Source organism: Lissotriton vulgaris, chromosome 6 (assembly GCF_964263255.1).
Source record: "Lissotriton vulgaris chromosome 6, aLisVul1.2, whole genome shotgun sequence".
In the NCBI taxonomy this organism is placed as follows: Eukaryota; Metazoa; Chordata; class Amphibia; order Caudata; family Salamandridae; genus Lissotriton; species Lissotriton vulgaris.
The window spans coordinates 930,500,519-930,517,560 of record NC_141694.1 but is presented as its reverse complement, the minus strand read 5'-3'; the positions used below and the strand labels follow the sequence as shown (position 1 = coordinate 930,517,560).

The 17,042-nt window shown below is 44.0% G+C and overlaps 1 protein-coding gene across 1 annotated transcript in view; it reads right to left on the bottom strand.

Annotated features, from left to right (window-relative positions):
- DZANK1 (double zinc ribbon and ankyrin repeat domains 1) overlaps nucleotides 1–17,042 on the bottom strand; it is a 1,079,146-nt gene that overhangs the window by 667,501 nt on the left and 394,603 nt on the right. Inside the window, exon 9 of the mRNA XM_086926915.1 lies at nucleotides 974–1,087. Within this exon, the coding sequence (XP_086783041.1) occupies nucleotides 974–1,087 (114 nt within the window). The remainder of the gene's footprint in view (nucleotides 1–973; nucleotides 1,088–17,042) is intronic.

Sequence of the window (17,042 nt, the reverse complement as noted above, 5' to 3'; positions counted from 1 at the left end):
TAAAGCGCAATAAAAAAATAAACACACATGGAGCAGGCACCGATGAAATAATTGGTCACTATAACTAAGAATCAGAAACTTACCTCCCACACGCAAACAAAATGCTGAACGCCATGTGTCTGCCTTGTGTGAAGTCGCAGCGCTGCAGTTTGTGAAAGTGGTATGGAAATAAAGATGTAAACATATTTGGCACGAACGAACGCCATAAGTGCCATATTTTAAAACGTTGTGCCAGTAGTGAGATGCAGCGAAACACGAGGCCATTGAGTTGTGAAACTGAAAGTGATAAACATGACACCTAATTAACCAAGCCCGCGAGCAAAAGAGACGCTGTGCGCGTGCATTATCGCCAGTCAGGGCAGGCGAGGCAAACAGGAGACAGGGAGGGAACAAACATGCCTCCCTTGCAATGAAAAGCGACCGTTTGTGGTGCGCGCCAATCAAAAGCATGGGTGTTGCTTCCAACCCACTTCCAAAGCAAACCCTACGACAATAGATCTTGCAAGCGGGCAGTGCATTCGCTGCAACACTAGGCGAGACCTAAAAAACTAGAAGACATTTTCTATGTTCATTCTTTTTTTAATAGGGTCGTTCAGTTGTACATAATGTCTTCTTGGTTATATATAAGATAACAAAAATGCTTATAAGACTTTTTCATTATAACTTTTCAACATGTTGCACTGCAGCCACACTGCTCTACAACATAGCTTAAAGACATTGGCAAAGCCAATAGCTCTGGCTAAACATGTTTAAGGCCCCAAAGACGAGACCTATTGGCTATGCCAATGCTGGTTTCTACTAACCTCTGGGAATCCCTCAGGCTGCAGTCAGTAATACTGACTCAGCTGTTGGGCATGGGCACGAGACAAAGCCAAAAGGGAATAAGCAATGCTAACTAGTTTAAGCAATTTTATCGATCATACCTTCATATCTCTTCCTTTATTAATGTGCCGAATTTTATAGAGCTCATTACCTTCAAAGTGATACTGGCTTGTGGCTGCATCTGCTGAAACAGTGGTGCCTCACATACAATACAAGTTGGTGTGTTCATTGGAACCATGGTCTTGCATTCCACACAAAGACCCATCTATACAAACAAATAGAACACAAAGTATTATGCAGCTGTCAAAGTTCATACAAAATTACAGGAACTAGTCAGTGATCATGAGTACAATGAGGCAGAGGTTAGAGACAAGGTTAAAAAGAACAAAATATTATCTATCTATTTTGTTTCCGTTCGCCTAAGTATAGTGCACACCATGAATGAAAAGTAAAGGCAAGCTAATAGGTGGGAAATGAATTGCTCCGGTAGCGATCACTTCATATGTCTGTGTGTCTAACCGGAGAGTCACTGATATTTGAATTCTGAGCGGTGTGCATGGGGAATATAGTGACATGTATATTTTCAGTGCTATGCGCCTGTGACAGAAAGCACTGTGCATATGTAAATCATAAGCTAATCACACACAGTATATGATAAGCTGTAAGCAGTATGAAACAGACAGCAGCAAAATGTGCCCAAAGAAGCAGGATTTAAATGCTAACAGTCCTTTCAAAAGTCATATTTTTAGTATCAGCAATCAGGCTGTACCTAGTTCAAACCTTTTTGACAGGCTCCCATTAAAAGGACACATTGCAGAACTGGTACCCACCTTACAGTAGATCTCAAAAATAATGATTGTCACTATGAAGTTTCAAAATGCACCAAGTAATGCCAATACTGGCTCCCAATCAGCCTTTCATTTGCTGATTACCAACAGCATGCATTCACATTTCTTTCAGAGAGCAAGCACCCTGGAGAGAAGGCTCACTTCTTCTTTAGTTGTCTGTCCCTCCCCTTCATTCCCAGTACAGGAGACACCCACCTTTTCTTTCGGCATGAGGCTACTCAGGGTCGGTATGGTCTGCCTTACAGCCCCAGTTATTTTTTCCGGGTCACGTTGATTGGAGCACAGCTCCCTTCTGTGAGATTTTCTGTCAAATTCTTGAGAAGTTTCACTTGAAAACCATTTATTTATAATTCATTTAACATCCATCAAAGAGCCTCATCTAAAGCATTTCTTTTTCCCATGAGGTGAAGTAATTTTTTTCTCACAATGCCTTAATTTTTTTGAAGTGCCACTGCTGCGGAAAGAAGGCTGCCACTATTACCCACTCTGTCTGTGTAATGTGTTTTTCACCAACATATTCAATGAAGTCATGTGGGTTCTGTCAGAAAATGCCTGAGAACCCTGAAAGACAAGGAAGGCATCCACCTGAAGGGGCAGACAAAAGGTCTAAAAGTGGAACAGGAGCGACGGAGATGCAGATCATCGGCGGTATGTCCTCTACTACACCTACGCACTCACAAAGGAAAGACTACAAAGAGGGGAGATTTATTGAAAAAAGGTGATATAGACATTATCACCATCATTTATCATACTCTTCAGTCACCGGAGCATTGTTCAACATTTAGGCATGCTTCAGCCTGACATGCTTCCCTTTCAAAAGCTTGATGGGGAAGAAGATCTGACCAGTGCTCGAACCATCAACTGTGCCAATCTTACTGTATCAGGCGCCCATCAGATTGCCATCGAGAACATCAACACCAAAAATTCAGTCGTCGCTGTTGAGAAATCTATTTGTGCCACTGAAGCAACCATCGATGTCAAAGCATGTGCCATCGAGTAAGTAGACATTGAGGCATCTCCCTCTTTAGAATTACCAGTAGGGTGTTTTCTTTTTTCAACCCCCATCTAGCCTCTTCCAGAAAATATGCCACAGATGGTGATTTCTGATCCTTTACCACCTTTAGTTCTTATCAAAAAGCCATTATTGGGTCAGAGGAGTACAAATATGTCTAATTTTCAAGTACAGAAAATAACTCACTGTTGTACGCAATATGAAGGTCTATGGAGAAAAATACATTTAAAGTTGTACATTTGGTTCAATGGTTTCACCTTCAGAGTTTAGGGTTGCAGCAGGCCAAGGTCCAATGTTCTACCAGCAGATTGTTGGAAGCGTCCCAGATTTGGCCTGGAGCAGGGTGCTGAGGTCACTGGTAGCTGGGGCGCTACGGAGATGGGGACCATCTCAAAGCAGGCTGAACAAGGGGGCTTACATTCATTAGATGTGAGAAGAGTGTTCAAGGTTTACTTAGAAAGAATCAAAGACTTACACATGTCTACACATTTGTCAGTTATTGACCTCTCCATAGAGGTGTGTCATCAACTAAACAACTCAAAACTAAATGGATACTGTCCTGCATAGGATGTTATCAGCAAGCTAAGAAACCTTTGCCTGTTAGACCGAAAGCCTGCGCCACAAGAGGTAAAGCAGCTACAGCTGCTTGGTTAAGAGATGTTGCCCTTTCTGAGCTCTGTAAGGCAGCTACATGTAGATCAGTCCATGCATTAACTCGACACAACTGTTTAGATGAAGACACACAGCTGAATCTATAGTGGGTCAGGCAGCATTAAGGAACCTTTTCGGTTAAGGCTCGTTTTTTCTCAGCCTGCATTCTAAATTTTACTGGAAAGTGTATTGACTACAAGGGATATGCGCGTTACTCTATTTTACATTTATAACTATCAGTGCGTATCCTATGATGTGGAAATGTTACTTGGACTTACAGTTCTGCATTGTAGGAATCCTCACTCTAGTCCTAAACAACACACCCAAATACCAGTATCTATCTTTTAACAGGTTGCAATTTGTACACAGCCATTCAAAAAGAATGGGCTGTGAGGCAAACAGCCAGTACAGTGCATGCCGGGAGAGGCAAGCTGCTGAGCTCTTAACGGAGAATTGTCCTCTGTTGGTCCTGATGCACTTTTAACCTAGCATTCTTTCTCTTCATATTTCTCTACTGCATTGCAGGGTTGCAAATGTTTGTAAGATGGTAAGCTAACATTTACAGTCAGGTACTGCAAGGTAGATTTGTTAACTACACTCTAAACTGGCTACTCCGGTGTGAAAAAAAATCAGGAAAAGACTTCCTGTTCATCTCTAGGAAGGCAACATATGCATTACTTACTTTGAAAAGTCTGGCTCCAATTAAGTATTTTTCCTACTGTACTATGTTAAAGTAGTTTTATGGGGTCTCTGCATGCTGGTGAGTATATTTTACGTTTATGATTATCAGCGAGGGTCCAAAGATGCAGAATTACCCAAAACAATACTTAACACGTTTTGCTGATAACGTTAGTGTACAATATACATTGCTTCCAGGCATTAAGGTGAATACCATAGGAGGCTGTTTTGCAAATAACATTGTTCTGGATTCTCTTTCAAAACATACTAATGCATCTTGGCCCAGCTGCATGTAGGCATTATGAAGGGGAATGTGTCAGACTCAGTAACATTCTAATATTTAGACAATGTCACAATAAGCTATAGCCATAGGTCAATACTTGGCAGCATGTTTGACTGGATAACGGTCACCTTAGGTTAAGAAGAATCAAAGTTGGGTGGCATGGGAACTCTTCTGCGGTAGTCGGGCATTTGGGTAGTTACTTGTATTAAGTCAATGCTTGAAAATGTGGGTTTTAAGCTTCTTGTGAAAGTGGAGAATGGAAACGCAGGTTCTCCTCCTTGCATTTCCTGGTAAACAGTCTAGCAATGTCAGTGCTGCCAGGTGTTCATGTTGGCCACCGTGCCTGACTGAGTGCCATCGTTGACTGCCTTGTTGATGGTACAGCAGATCTTGATTATTATGATATGTTTGGGAAGGGGGAGCAAGTGGGCTGGTGTGATCTTTTCAAACCTGTAAAGGCCTTTCAGGAGGTTTGCTGCTACATGGTTGATGCTCTGCAGTGGAGTCAGTTGGTCCACTAGGAAGCCAGCGAGCCAGCCAGAAAAGCAGTACATCCCTTGAGATACAAAATAATCAAATCCTGAAAGGAGGGTCCGAAGCTGCTTGCACTCTGTGGAGCAGAGGCTGGTAGGAAGTCTTTATTTTGAATGTGATGTGAGCCCTGAAGCTGAAATTGAAATCGACAGAAGCTCAGCAATCATTGTATGTATTGTTGTGTACAGTCACTGATCATGACGAGGAGCAAAAATTCCATAGTTAAAATTCAATTTTTCTATCCTGATAAAAAAAGAACAATGAGGTAAACGATTCCGAAGTTCATACTTGTTTAATTTATATAGTAATCAAATAAGGATTAGTTACTTACCTGTAATCCTAGTTCTCCTCCAGGGGTATCCTCATCAAAGTCATAAGCATTAGAATATTCCCGCCCATGCGCGGGACCCCGGAAACACTATATTATATGTGCCCCACATATATATATATATATATATATATATATATATATATATATATATATATATACACATATATATATAAAAATATGCAATAGCAGCCAAATAACATCAGAGCTGCGGTCTGCGGACCTGGCCAAAATGGAGGTTCCTGTGGCCAAACGTGTGAGGATGGGAGGTCGCTCCTTCCAACACGTTACAGCTTGCCTGTGGAATGCACTCCCTCTTTCCCTCCGGAAAGTAAACAATCTCTTGGCCTTCAGGAAGGAGTTGAAGACTCTGCTCTTCACCTAGTAACCCGCGTTTCTGCAGTTTGTTTACCTTTTGGTTTTTCTGTTTCTAGGGGCCTCTTTGCCAAAGCGCCGGGACACCCCTTGGGGTAGCCGTGCGCTCTAAAAGTGTGGCTAACATTAACATTAGCTGAAATATGCTGTGAAGAATTTCCACCATACATGAATAATATGCATTAGAAACATGAGAAACAACACCAAAGATTGTTTAGAAACTGTTTTAATGCTTAGAAAGCAGTAGAAATTCTTATAACTCACTGAAAGCATAGAAAAGCTCCCAGGCTGCATTGCAAACATAAAGTCTAAAAAGACTGAAAAGCTAACCTGTAGCTGCATGTAATACAAAACTGACACCGTGCCTTTTAGGCACTCATGACCCTCAGTATCCCATCATGCCTCAGGGGTGACAGTTAGGTCAGTTGTTCTTTTCGGAGACTGAAAAAACCAAGTAACAAATAGGTTAACAATATCTCCTTATTAAAGAATGTCCTTTGCCCGGGGAGGCGGGAGGGTTGCTTATGACTTTGATGAGGATACCCCTGGAAGAGAACTAGGATTACAGGTAAGTAACTAATCCTTCTCTTCCAGGGGATCCTCATCAATAGTCATAAGCATTAGAATAGAATAGCGAGCCTCTCCTCATCCTTGCAGGCAAAGGAATAACAAGACAGTAATCTCATCAACAAGCCTGAGCAGGCCATAGGCTACCCAAACAGATTTCTCAGGAGGCTTGCCCTACTTGAGCATCGGCCCTGGAATCAGATTCTAGACAGTAATGCCTCGTAAAGGTAAGAACTGATTTCCAGGTTGCAGCCTTGCATATTTCTGACATTGGAATGTCATGTAAGAAAGCCACTGTGGCTGCTTTCCCTCTGGTAGAATGCGCTTTGGGTGATACCAATAAAGGCTTGCCTGCAAGCTGATAGGCCAATTTAATGCCGGAGACAATCCATCTGGAGATGGATCTCTTGGCCGCTGGAAAGCCCGTTCTCATTGAACCATAGTTTATAAACAGCTGATCCGTCTTCCTGATTCCCTTGGTCTTTTCCAAATAGAACTTGAGCACTCTCTTAAGATCCAAGGAGTGCAGTGACCGCTCGGCTGGGGTCGTAGGATTTGGAAAAAACGAAGGGAGGGAAATGGACTGATTTATATGGAAATCAGAAACCACCTTAGGCAAGAAGGATGGATGAGCTCTCAGGACTACTCTATTGTGGTGGAAAACAGTATACAGTTCTTTCGCACAGAGCGCTTGTATCTCGCTTACTCTGCGCGCTGACGTAATCGCCACTAAAAAGGCTGCTTTCCAAGAGAGATGTTGCAAAGAGGCCTTGTGGATGGGTTCGAAAGGAGGTGACATTAACCTGGATAGACAACACTGTATTATCCCCGTGCACTCAAATAAACAAGTTGTATCCAAATTGTATGCAAAATATGGTTGGTGCCACATCTGACGCACGGAGTCTGGCCGTGCCTTAAATGCAACAACGTGGTGTGGGAAAGGGTCACCTATCCACTAAGATGCGCGCTCAATTTCCATTGAAACACATTAGTTTCTTCACAATCTTCAACTGATTAATGCAACATCAATCAAAAGATATTTCGTAATGATTTCCATCAATTTATTATTAAAATATTCGATAAGTTCATAATGATGTTCTTATGATGCATATCCTAATTTTTTTACGGTCTTTCAAAGCACCCAATGCATTTCGGGTCTATCAAAAGAGACCCTTCATCAGAGGTCTGTAAAATAAGTAATACAGGACCAAATTAGAAACTCCACCTATTCATCAGCGAACAATATACAATTAATTCATAAAATTCACGCGCAAAAATAAACCGAAAATGCAGAAAGCAAAAGTATATGCTACATCTACAGAACAGATGCGTACACAGAGCAAAAGGTCGATTGTAGTGATCTGAAAAAGCAGAGGTAGGAAGAGGAAAGATCCCCAAAGGGTCCCGAAATAACAGGTATGCTGAGGTAAACATTGCGTGTTACCGTGCTGAACTCTCGAAGTTGCAAATATCAACCCAAGGTGCTATTAAGTTAAACTCCAAACCTTTACCGTGCAGGAAAAAGAAAAAGAAACGTGGGTGGAGTCTAACGTGACAACATACAGAATCTGAATTGCGGAAAACTTACAGCAAGACCGGGCAAGCCGCGTTTAGGCGTCCGCGATAGTAATCAGGCATACGGAAGTGCAACAAGCGTTAGCGAATAGGATTTAACGTGAATGCGTGAGTCCCTAGTCACGTGATATGGGTCATTTCGGCTTTAAGGATATAAGTGACGGATAAAGTGTAGGGAAAATTGAAAAAGAACAAGGAAAGCAAACACGTGAAAGGCATGTTAAAGAAACAAAGTATATGGAAGAGAAGAGAGATATGTGAAAAAATGAGTAAATCGCTTCAAGGTATTATGGAGCATCACAAAATTTCAAAAATACGTGCAACAGAATAGACTAAGTGAGAACACAATAGGTAGACGACAATTAGAATAACATTGTAGATGGGAACAAGAATATAGAATCAGCCAATGTCAGTAATGTACGCAAATTTACAAAAAACATACATATTCAATCCGGTCATTCATCCCCATCGGTTGTAGGGAATTCAATTTTTTGATCCAAAAATATTCCGCTCTCAGTCTGTGTTTTGTTGGATCCATATCTCGGCGTTGAGGAAGCACCTCCAATACCGTGAATCTCAATTGCGAGATTTGATGTCAAGCTTCCAGCCAATTTCATGTTCGATATACGGATATTACTTTTATGTTCAGTGATCCGAACTTTGATTTTGCGTTCAGTTTGGCCCACGTATATTTTGCCACATGGGCATTTAATGGCATATATACAGTTAGTTGCGTCACAGGTGCTCGTGTGTTTAAGTTCGATTGAAGTTCCTTTAGTTGGGTGGGTAAATTTGTTGCCAACAATCACATTGTTGCAATGTCTACAGTTCTGGCATTTCAACATGCCTTTGTAAGGAGTGTTCAAAATTTCTTTAAGGTTTTTAGACCTTTGAAATGCAAAAGTGATTCTGTCGCTGTAGAGACCTTTGAGGTCTGGTTCCATGTGAATCAAAGACCAATGTCTTTTAAGAATGTTTTTAATTTGGAATGATTCAGTCGAGTATTTAAGGACACAGAATGTTTTTTTGTTGTCAGAAATCTTCATTTGTTCTTTGAGTAATTCTTTTCTGGGTATTGCTGTGACTTTTTTAAGTGATTCATCCAAGATATCTTGGGGATATCCTCGTTGACGATATTTATTGGTTTGCTCTCTGAATGATTCAAGTAGATCTTCATCGTCCGTAGTGATCCTTTTTAATCTGATATACTGTGAAGTTGGTAAATGTTTCTTTAAATTCTCAGGATGGAAACTTTGGAACAGAAGCTTGAGTTTCTGTCTGTCTTTTTGATATGTACTTTCGTGCTGAGGGTGTTGTTATACAGGGTAACTCTTACATCCAGAAAGGCTATAGATTCTTTCTCTATGGCATGGGTGAATTTGATCCGATCATTGTGTGTGTTAATTAATGCTATGTTCTTTTCTAGTTGTGACTTCGTACCTTTCCATATTAAAAATATATCGTCAATGTAACGTTTGAAGGCCACGAGGCCCTCAGTCCATGTAGAGTTATTCAGAATGTAGTCAGTCTCAAATTTCGACATGTAGATGTTGGCGTATGAGGGGGCCCCCCCAAAGCCCATCGAAGTACCATTGCATTGGTTAAAATATTTACCCTGCCATTCAAAGTAGCTGTAGTATAGTGCAAATTGCATCAGTTCCATGATGAAAATCTTTTTGGTTTCTTCCAGGTCACTATTGAGCAGGCTCCATTCAAGAGCTTCGATACCTTCATTGTGGGGAATAGAGGTATAGAGTGCAGTTACATCGATCGTGCATAACCAATATATTTCATGAGCTTCTAACTTGATGGTATCCAACAGGTTCCAAAAGGCAGTAGTGTCTTTAATATGTGTTATGCTTTTCTGTACAATTGGTTTAAGAAACTTATCAACAAATTTTCCAATCGGTTCGGAGATGGAACCGCAGGCCGATACTATGGGTCTGAAAGGAGGGTTGATTGGATCCTTATGAATTTTAGGCAACATGTATAGTTGCGGTCTTCTTGGATACTTTCTTTCAAAAGATGTGTGCATTTTCTCACTGATCCAGTTCATCTCTAAAGCGTGATCCAAAATCTTTTGTAGAATGGATTGATATTCTGATGTGGGATCAGTCTCAAGTGGTAAATAAATGTTTTCATCAGACACATGATTGTAAACACTTTTGACATAGAAGTCCGTGTCCATCACAATGAGTGCACCCCCTTTGTCAACTTTCTGGAATGTTTAATTCTGTTCAAGACTTAAATTTAATTTTTAAGTGTATTCCATTCTTTAGCCGATAGATTATATCTCTTAGATTTGGTGAACGGGATTCTTTGTACTTCAAATAGTACTGATCTCTCGAACGCATCAATAGTTTTGTGCGAAAAGGGTGGACAGAAATTGCTTTTAGGTCTGAAATCAGTGTTCCATGGATCATCATCTTTGATTTCTTGGGTGTCTTTAAAAAAGAATCTTAATTTGAGGTTTCTGAAGAATTTGAAAAGCGCTATTTCAGTTTCTGCAAGATTGGTACGGTATGCAGGGACAAAAGTGATACCTTTGTTGAGAATCTTCATTTGAGAGTCTGTGAGTTTTTTCGAAGAAATGTTAAGTGACTTTCAACATTTGGCTCCTTGTCCTTCTGGCTATTTCTTCCTCTGTTTCCTTGACCCCTTCTTGTTCTTCTGTTTGAGGTGGGGCATTTGCTGCTGGGCTGATTTCCAAAAAAGACTGTTGCTGTGTGGACTGACTCTGTATTTGTTTTGCAATGGCTTTTGCTGTCGTCTTCACTGGCCCTCTTGATTGGGCAATATCTGAATATGAAACAACGCTTTCCTGTGAGGAGGTTGTATTGGATTTCTGAGGTTGGGGTTGCCATTTCTTTTGGTTATATATCTCGGCCCAAGTATAAACTTCCTCAAGTTTATAATCTAATGTGTCTCTACGATATTTTCGTACTTTCCGCTCATTTACTTCCTTCGCATACCGTTCTAATTTGCTATTGATGTCTTCTAGTGTTTGTTGTCAATCAGGGATTTTCTTGATTTCTGTTTGTAATGTTTTGATTTCATCTTCTAATTCCAAAAGTACTTTAGAGAGCTCTTCAACAATTAATAGTATAAGGTTATCGAATATTTGAATAATAAATTGATGGAAATCATTACGAAATATCTTTTGATTGATGTTGCATTAATCAGTTGAAGATTGTGAAGAAACTAATGTGTTTCAATGGAAATTGAGCGCGCATCTTAGTGGATAATTAACCTGGATAGAACCAGGTTCAATTCCCAAGGAGGAGATGGATTTTGCACAGGGGGATAGACTTTTTTCAACCCCTGGAGGAAGTCCTTAACCACCGGACCCTGAAAGAAAGAAATCTGATTAGGTGTTTTCCTGTACGCTACTATGGTTGACAGATGCACTCTAATGGAAGCATACTTCAACCCAGAAGTTGCCAAGGAAAGGAGGTATGGCAGGATTACCTCCTCCTGCCCTTTAGTAGGATCTAGGTGACGATCCCTACACCATTTGTAAAACCTTTTCCACTTGAACGCATAAGACGCTCTCGTGGAAGGTCTCTTAGCCTCTTTTAAAATGTGCATGCATTTGGGAGGCAGGTTCAGATGCCCATATTGCAGGACCTCAGGTGCCATGCTGTTAGGTTCAGTGATGGGAGGTTGGGATGCAGTATTCTTCCGTTCATCTTGCTCAACAGGTCCGGCCTGCAAGGAAGTCGTCTGTGTGGACACACAGACAGATGCAGAAGGTCCGGGTACCACCACTGCCGTGGCCAATCCGGAACTATCAAGATCATCTCCATGTCTGACCTGAGGAGCTTGGACACTACCTTCGGAATCAGAGCCAGGGGAGGAAACGCGTAAGCAAATGTTCCCGACCAATCCATCAGGAGAGCATTCCCCTGCGACCCTGGCCGGTGGAATCTGGACGCAAAGGCGTGGCATTTTGCGTTTTCTTCGTCTGCAAACAAGTCTATGGTTGGACGACCCCAACAACGGAAAAGCTCTTCCGCCACTTCGTCGTTTAGCACCCAGTCTGGCTGATCTTCGAAGTGCCTGCTGAGTGCGTCTGCTTTGATGTTTAACTTGCCTGGAAGGTGCACCGCCACCACTGAGAGGCTCTGAGAGAGAAGCCAGTGCCAGATGGTTTGAGCCTCCCGGGAGAGAGGGCGTGACCGCATGCCTCCTTGCTTGTTCAGATAGAACATGGTGGTTGTATTGTCCGTCTGAACTAGGACTGAGTTGGACTCGATTGCTGGAAGAAAAGCTTTGAGAGCTAGAAACACCGCTCTGAGTTCAAGCATGTTGATGTGGTACGTCTGCGCAGACCACTGACCCTGAATCTGGAGGGAACCAATGTGCGCTCCCCAGCCTTGCAGAGAGGCGTCTGTCACTATAGACTGGGTTGGTAGAGGCTGGTGAAAAGGCACTCCCACCAGCACATTCCTCGTCCGAGTCCACCATTTGATGGCATCCTTCGCTGCTTGGGAAAGAGTGATACGATCTTCCCAACGCCCTGTCCCTTGGTCCCACTGGTCTTCGAGGGCTTGTTGTAGAGGCCGCATTCTCAGCCTGGCGTTCGGGATGAGAAAAATGCAGGACGCCATGGAACCCAGCAGGGAGGCTACCTGTCGGACTGTTGGAAACCGAGACTCTAGTAGAATCCCACATTTCTGCCTCATGGAAAAAAGTCTCTCCTCCGAAGGAAACGCTTTTCCCAATTTTGTGTCCAGAACGGAGCCTAGGTAGTGGATGGACTGTGTCAGCCGCTGGACTGACTTCTCCAGATTGACATGGAGACCGAGCCTGTGCAACTGGTGTAGGCAGAGTTGCAGATCATGTGCTACCTGTACCGGAGATGGGCCCTTTAGAAGCCAGTCGTCCAGGTACGGATAGATGAAGAGCCCCTTTTTGTGAAGAAAAGCCGCCACCACTGCCATGCATTTGGTGAAGACTCGTGGTGCGGACTTGAGTCCGAAGGGTAGCACTTTGTACTGGTAGTGTTTGTTTCCTACGACAAACCTCAAGTACTTGCGATGCCGTAGTGCAATTGGAATGTGAAAGTATGCATCTTGCAGATCCACCGAACACATCCAATCTCCGGCTTGAAGATGTGGGCATATTTGGTGAAGAGCTAACATGCGGAACTTTTCTCTGACAATGACCTTGTATAGGAAACGAAGATCGAGTATGGGTCTGAACTTGTCCTCCTGATCTTTTTTGGGGACAAGAAAGTATCTGGAGTAGACTCCCTTTCCCCTCTGAGAGGGAGGAACTTCCTCTATAGTTCTTTTTTGTAGCAGAATTTTCACCTCTCTCCGGAGCAAGCTTAGCTGGTGAGGGCAAGAGTTCTTTGGAGGAATGTTCTTTGGAAGCGCACGGAAAGGTAGCATGTATCCATTGCGCAGTATATTCAGCACCCACTGATCCCTTGTGATGCTGACCCACTCTGCCAGGTGTTGTGAAGCACTTCCTCCCACTGGAGTGGGCAACGGCGCCAGAGGAAGCCACTGCTCAAGCCTTTCCCCCTCTCGTGGTGGTAGAGGACTGCTGGTGACCTCCTCTACCTCTGTTGGATTTGCCTCGAAACTGGGATTTTCCCTGGTTCTTGTTTTGGGACCACTGAGGGGTTTGAACCCTCTGTTGAGCCCCTTTCCCCTTGCTGGTCTTAAACCGGCGTTTGAATTATTTTTTCTTCTCCAAACCCACAGCTTTTACCGTATCCAGCTCTGTCTTCATACAAGTCATCTCTTCGTCAGCATGTTCTCCGAAGAGAGAGGAACCCGAAAAAGGAAGATTTAGGATGCGTTGTTGAGCATCCGGCTTCAGCCCTGTGAGACGCAACCAAGCTGACCTGGCACAAACCCCATGTGAGTAGGAATGTGCCGCAAGCACTCCACCGTCCATCACTGTACTTATCAACTGGTTCGCCACCAGACATCCTTCCGTCATTATCTCTTCGAAGTCCTTTTGGTCCTCCTTTGGTAGCTTGGACTTGAACCTTTCCATGGAGTCCCATAAGGCTCTATCGTATCTACCTAACAGCGCAGCCGCACTGGAGACCTTCAGCGTGGAGGCAGCTGAATTGCAAACCTTGCGACCCCACGAGTCCTGTGATTTGCTGTCCTTATCTGGTGGTACTGACGAGGAAGCAGCCACTGCATGCGTCTTCCTTGCCGCTGCCACTATCACAGAATCTGCTGGAGGATCGGATTTTACAAAAACTGGGTCGGAGGAAGCTGGTTTGTATTTTTTCGGTATGCGGGCCGGCACCGCTTTGATGGTTGCTGGAGTTAGGAAAACGTCCTTGACAGGATCCATAATCCCCGGGACTAAAGGCAGCAGTGGACGAGAGGCAGATTTTAGATGTAAAGTCTCAAAAATTACTGTCGTAGTAACCTGGGGAGTCAAATAGAAGGATTTCTCCTGGGACTTTTAAAATCCCCACCAATCAGTATTGACGGTGGAAGGTTACCCTAACCAATAACTCACAGTCAGCTATAACATGCATCCATTCATAACTGGTTCAATTCCTCAAAGGTAGATAAGTGACATCAAAAACAACGTAACTAAATATAAAAAATACCATGTATCTTTAATAAAATTAGTAATAGTATGTTCTACAACATTTATAAAACAATTTGTATATACAAAACCATTTAAAAAGTCCTATTGACCAGTCATTTTAGCACAATCCTCAAATAAAAAACAAACTATACAAAAGAAAGATACCACTGTGTACATAGATCTGAATATGAAAGCTAGCAACCAAATGTAGTGCAAACAAATAAAAAGCATCTCTAGTTGTTTACTTCATATAGAACTCAAAATTATTCTCTTAAAACAGGTGTCTATAGGTAATTTCATCAAGGGCGACACCCGTGCGGTTCTTTGGATGTAAAATTCAATGATGCGTCGACGCGTTTCGGTGGCGCATGCGTTTCTCTATGCCACCTTCTTCAGGAAAATGTGTATATGTAAAGCAAGCTTTCTTCTTATAACAGCATAAATAACCTTGTTGAATGGCGTTCCCGGGAAACTGTTGATTTGTTTCCGGGCAGGGCCTGGTCACTTACTTCAGGCCAACGAAAGTACTCTATGTTTCTTGTTGATTTCCGAATGTCCCAACGGTGTATGACTAATCCGGGTGGAGGGCAGCAGGGCACTTATAGCTCCATAGGATCCTCTTTAATCGATAGATATGATTGGTTCGATCACATTTATGGTGATGCTCCTGGAAAGAAGGCTACTACCGATTTTCTTATTCAATGTCTTGATCCCTCATTCGGCCTGCATAAATGTCAAGCTTTCGGGATATCGCTCGTATAAATGTAGATGTCCATCGCCTCCCCGGTCAACCGTATTCAGTGGATAGTAACCTGGGGGACAGACATTTCAGTGCTCAGCTTCTGAGCTCCTCTTTGTAGGACATCTAGATAAGTGCCGATGTCATCCACTGGAGAGGATCTAGAAATAGGACTATCCACAAGCGTGGGAGAGTAACCCCCTTTGGAAGACCTGGTAGAAGAGGTAGATGAAGTAGACACAGTTCTTCAACGTCTACTGTGAGCACTGCGCCTCCTCTCACGTGATCTTCTTTGGTGCTCTTCCCTTCTAGGAGAACGAGATCTGACCGGATCTTCTCTTCTGGGTGAACGAGATCTGACCGGATCTTCTCTTTTGCGAGATCGAGATCTAACCGGATCTTTCCTTCTGGGAGAGCGGGATCTGGTTGGCCTTCTCACAGGCGATTTGTCTGCTTGGCGCCTGGGAGGACTGCGCCTGTCCACTTCCGCCACCAGCCTCTGGAGAGGAGATCTGTGCTGCGGACTGACATACTCTTCCATACGTTTGGCAGCCCCTGACACTCGCCAATGATCCAATGACTTGTACCATCTAGGTGGCAGTCTGACCTCCGCAGCCGAAGGATCTGGCTGCCGCACAGGAGATCTGCGGACAGGACTTCTGGATCTAGAGGATGACGTTGAGGAGCCAGAAGACTGTGAAGTGGAATGACGAGAAGCTGAGTCCGTAACCATGATCACAGAGTTCCTCGACGACGATCGAGCTCTTTCTGAATGTCTCGACGTCGAGCGCTCCGGCGTCGAATGCCTTTCTCTCGACGTCGCATGCCTCTGGGGAGTCGGCGGGGCCATCAATCTCGACGTCGAATGTCTCGACGGCGATCGATGCGAGGATCTACGGTCTCTCGACACCGAACGGCGATGAGCAGCCGACGGCGGAGCCTCCCTCGACGTCGAACGGCGATAACCAGCCGTCGACGGAACCCTCTCTCTCGACGTTGAATGTCTGTGCGACGACGGCGGAGGGGTATTGGCCACCCTCGACGCCGAGCGTCGACGAGACGTCGACGGAGACTGCCTCCTCGACGCCGATCGATAATTGGTTGTCGACGGCGGAGGGGTCTTGGTCCTCGACGCCGAATGTCGTTTCTTAGACGACGGCGGAGGGGTCACACTTCTCGACGCCGGTAGTCGCCTGGATGACGACGGCGGAGGAGTGACCTCCCTCGACGCCGATCGTCGCCGGGTTGACGGCGGCGGAGGGGCCTTGGATCTTGACGCTGACCGTCGCCTGGTTAACGGCGGCAGAGTCACATCTCTCGACGCCGATCGTCGCCCGGTTGACGACGGCGGAGGAGTGACCTCCCTCGACGCCGATCGTCGCCGGGTTGACGACGGCGGAGGGGATTTCCACGACGGAGCTGGATTCTTCGACGTGGTCTTCTTTTCGACGGCGAGCCCGCCGTCGACGGTAGTTTTGAAGATAAATGACCCACCGGTGGTTCTTTCCTCAGCGCCGAGCCCGACGCTGAAGCTGAAGGCTGTGAAGACTTCTCTTTTGAAGATGTTCTAGCCTTCTTGGAGCCCTTCTTCACCGGAGACCTTCCTCTGGTTGACCTATGAGCCAGGCCATAAATGCGAATACTCTCCCTGTCTTTGAGAGTTCTTACTGACAGGTGCTCGCAGTGAGGACAGATGCCTGGATCATGTTCCTCAGGCAGACACAGGATACAAACGTCGTGGTTGTCTGATTTTGCCTTCTTGTTGCCACAAGAAGGACATTTGTCAAAAAGTGAAGGCATTCTCAGCCGAAAATTCTCACTAAACTGACTTAAAAAGACAGTTTCTTACTTGACTAGATGTAAAATGTCAAAGTAAGTAAAAAATGTGTTGAAAATGAAGTAATTTTCTGTCAGAAAACAGAAATTAGTGGAGCTGTGTAACCAGGATCCTTCCTGAAGGAGCCGGAAAGAACAACTGACCTAACTGTCACCCCTGAGGCATGATGGGATACTGGGGGTCATGAGTGCCTTAAAGGCACGGTGTCAGTTTTGTATTACAT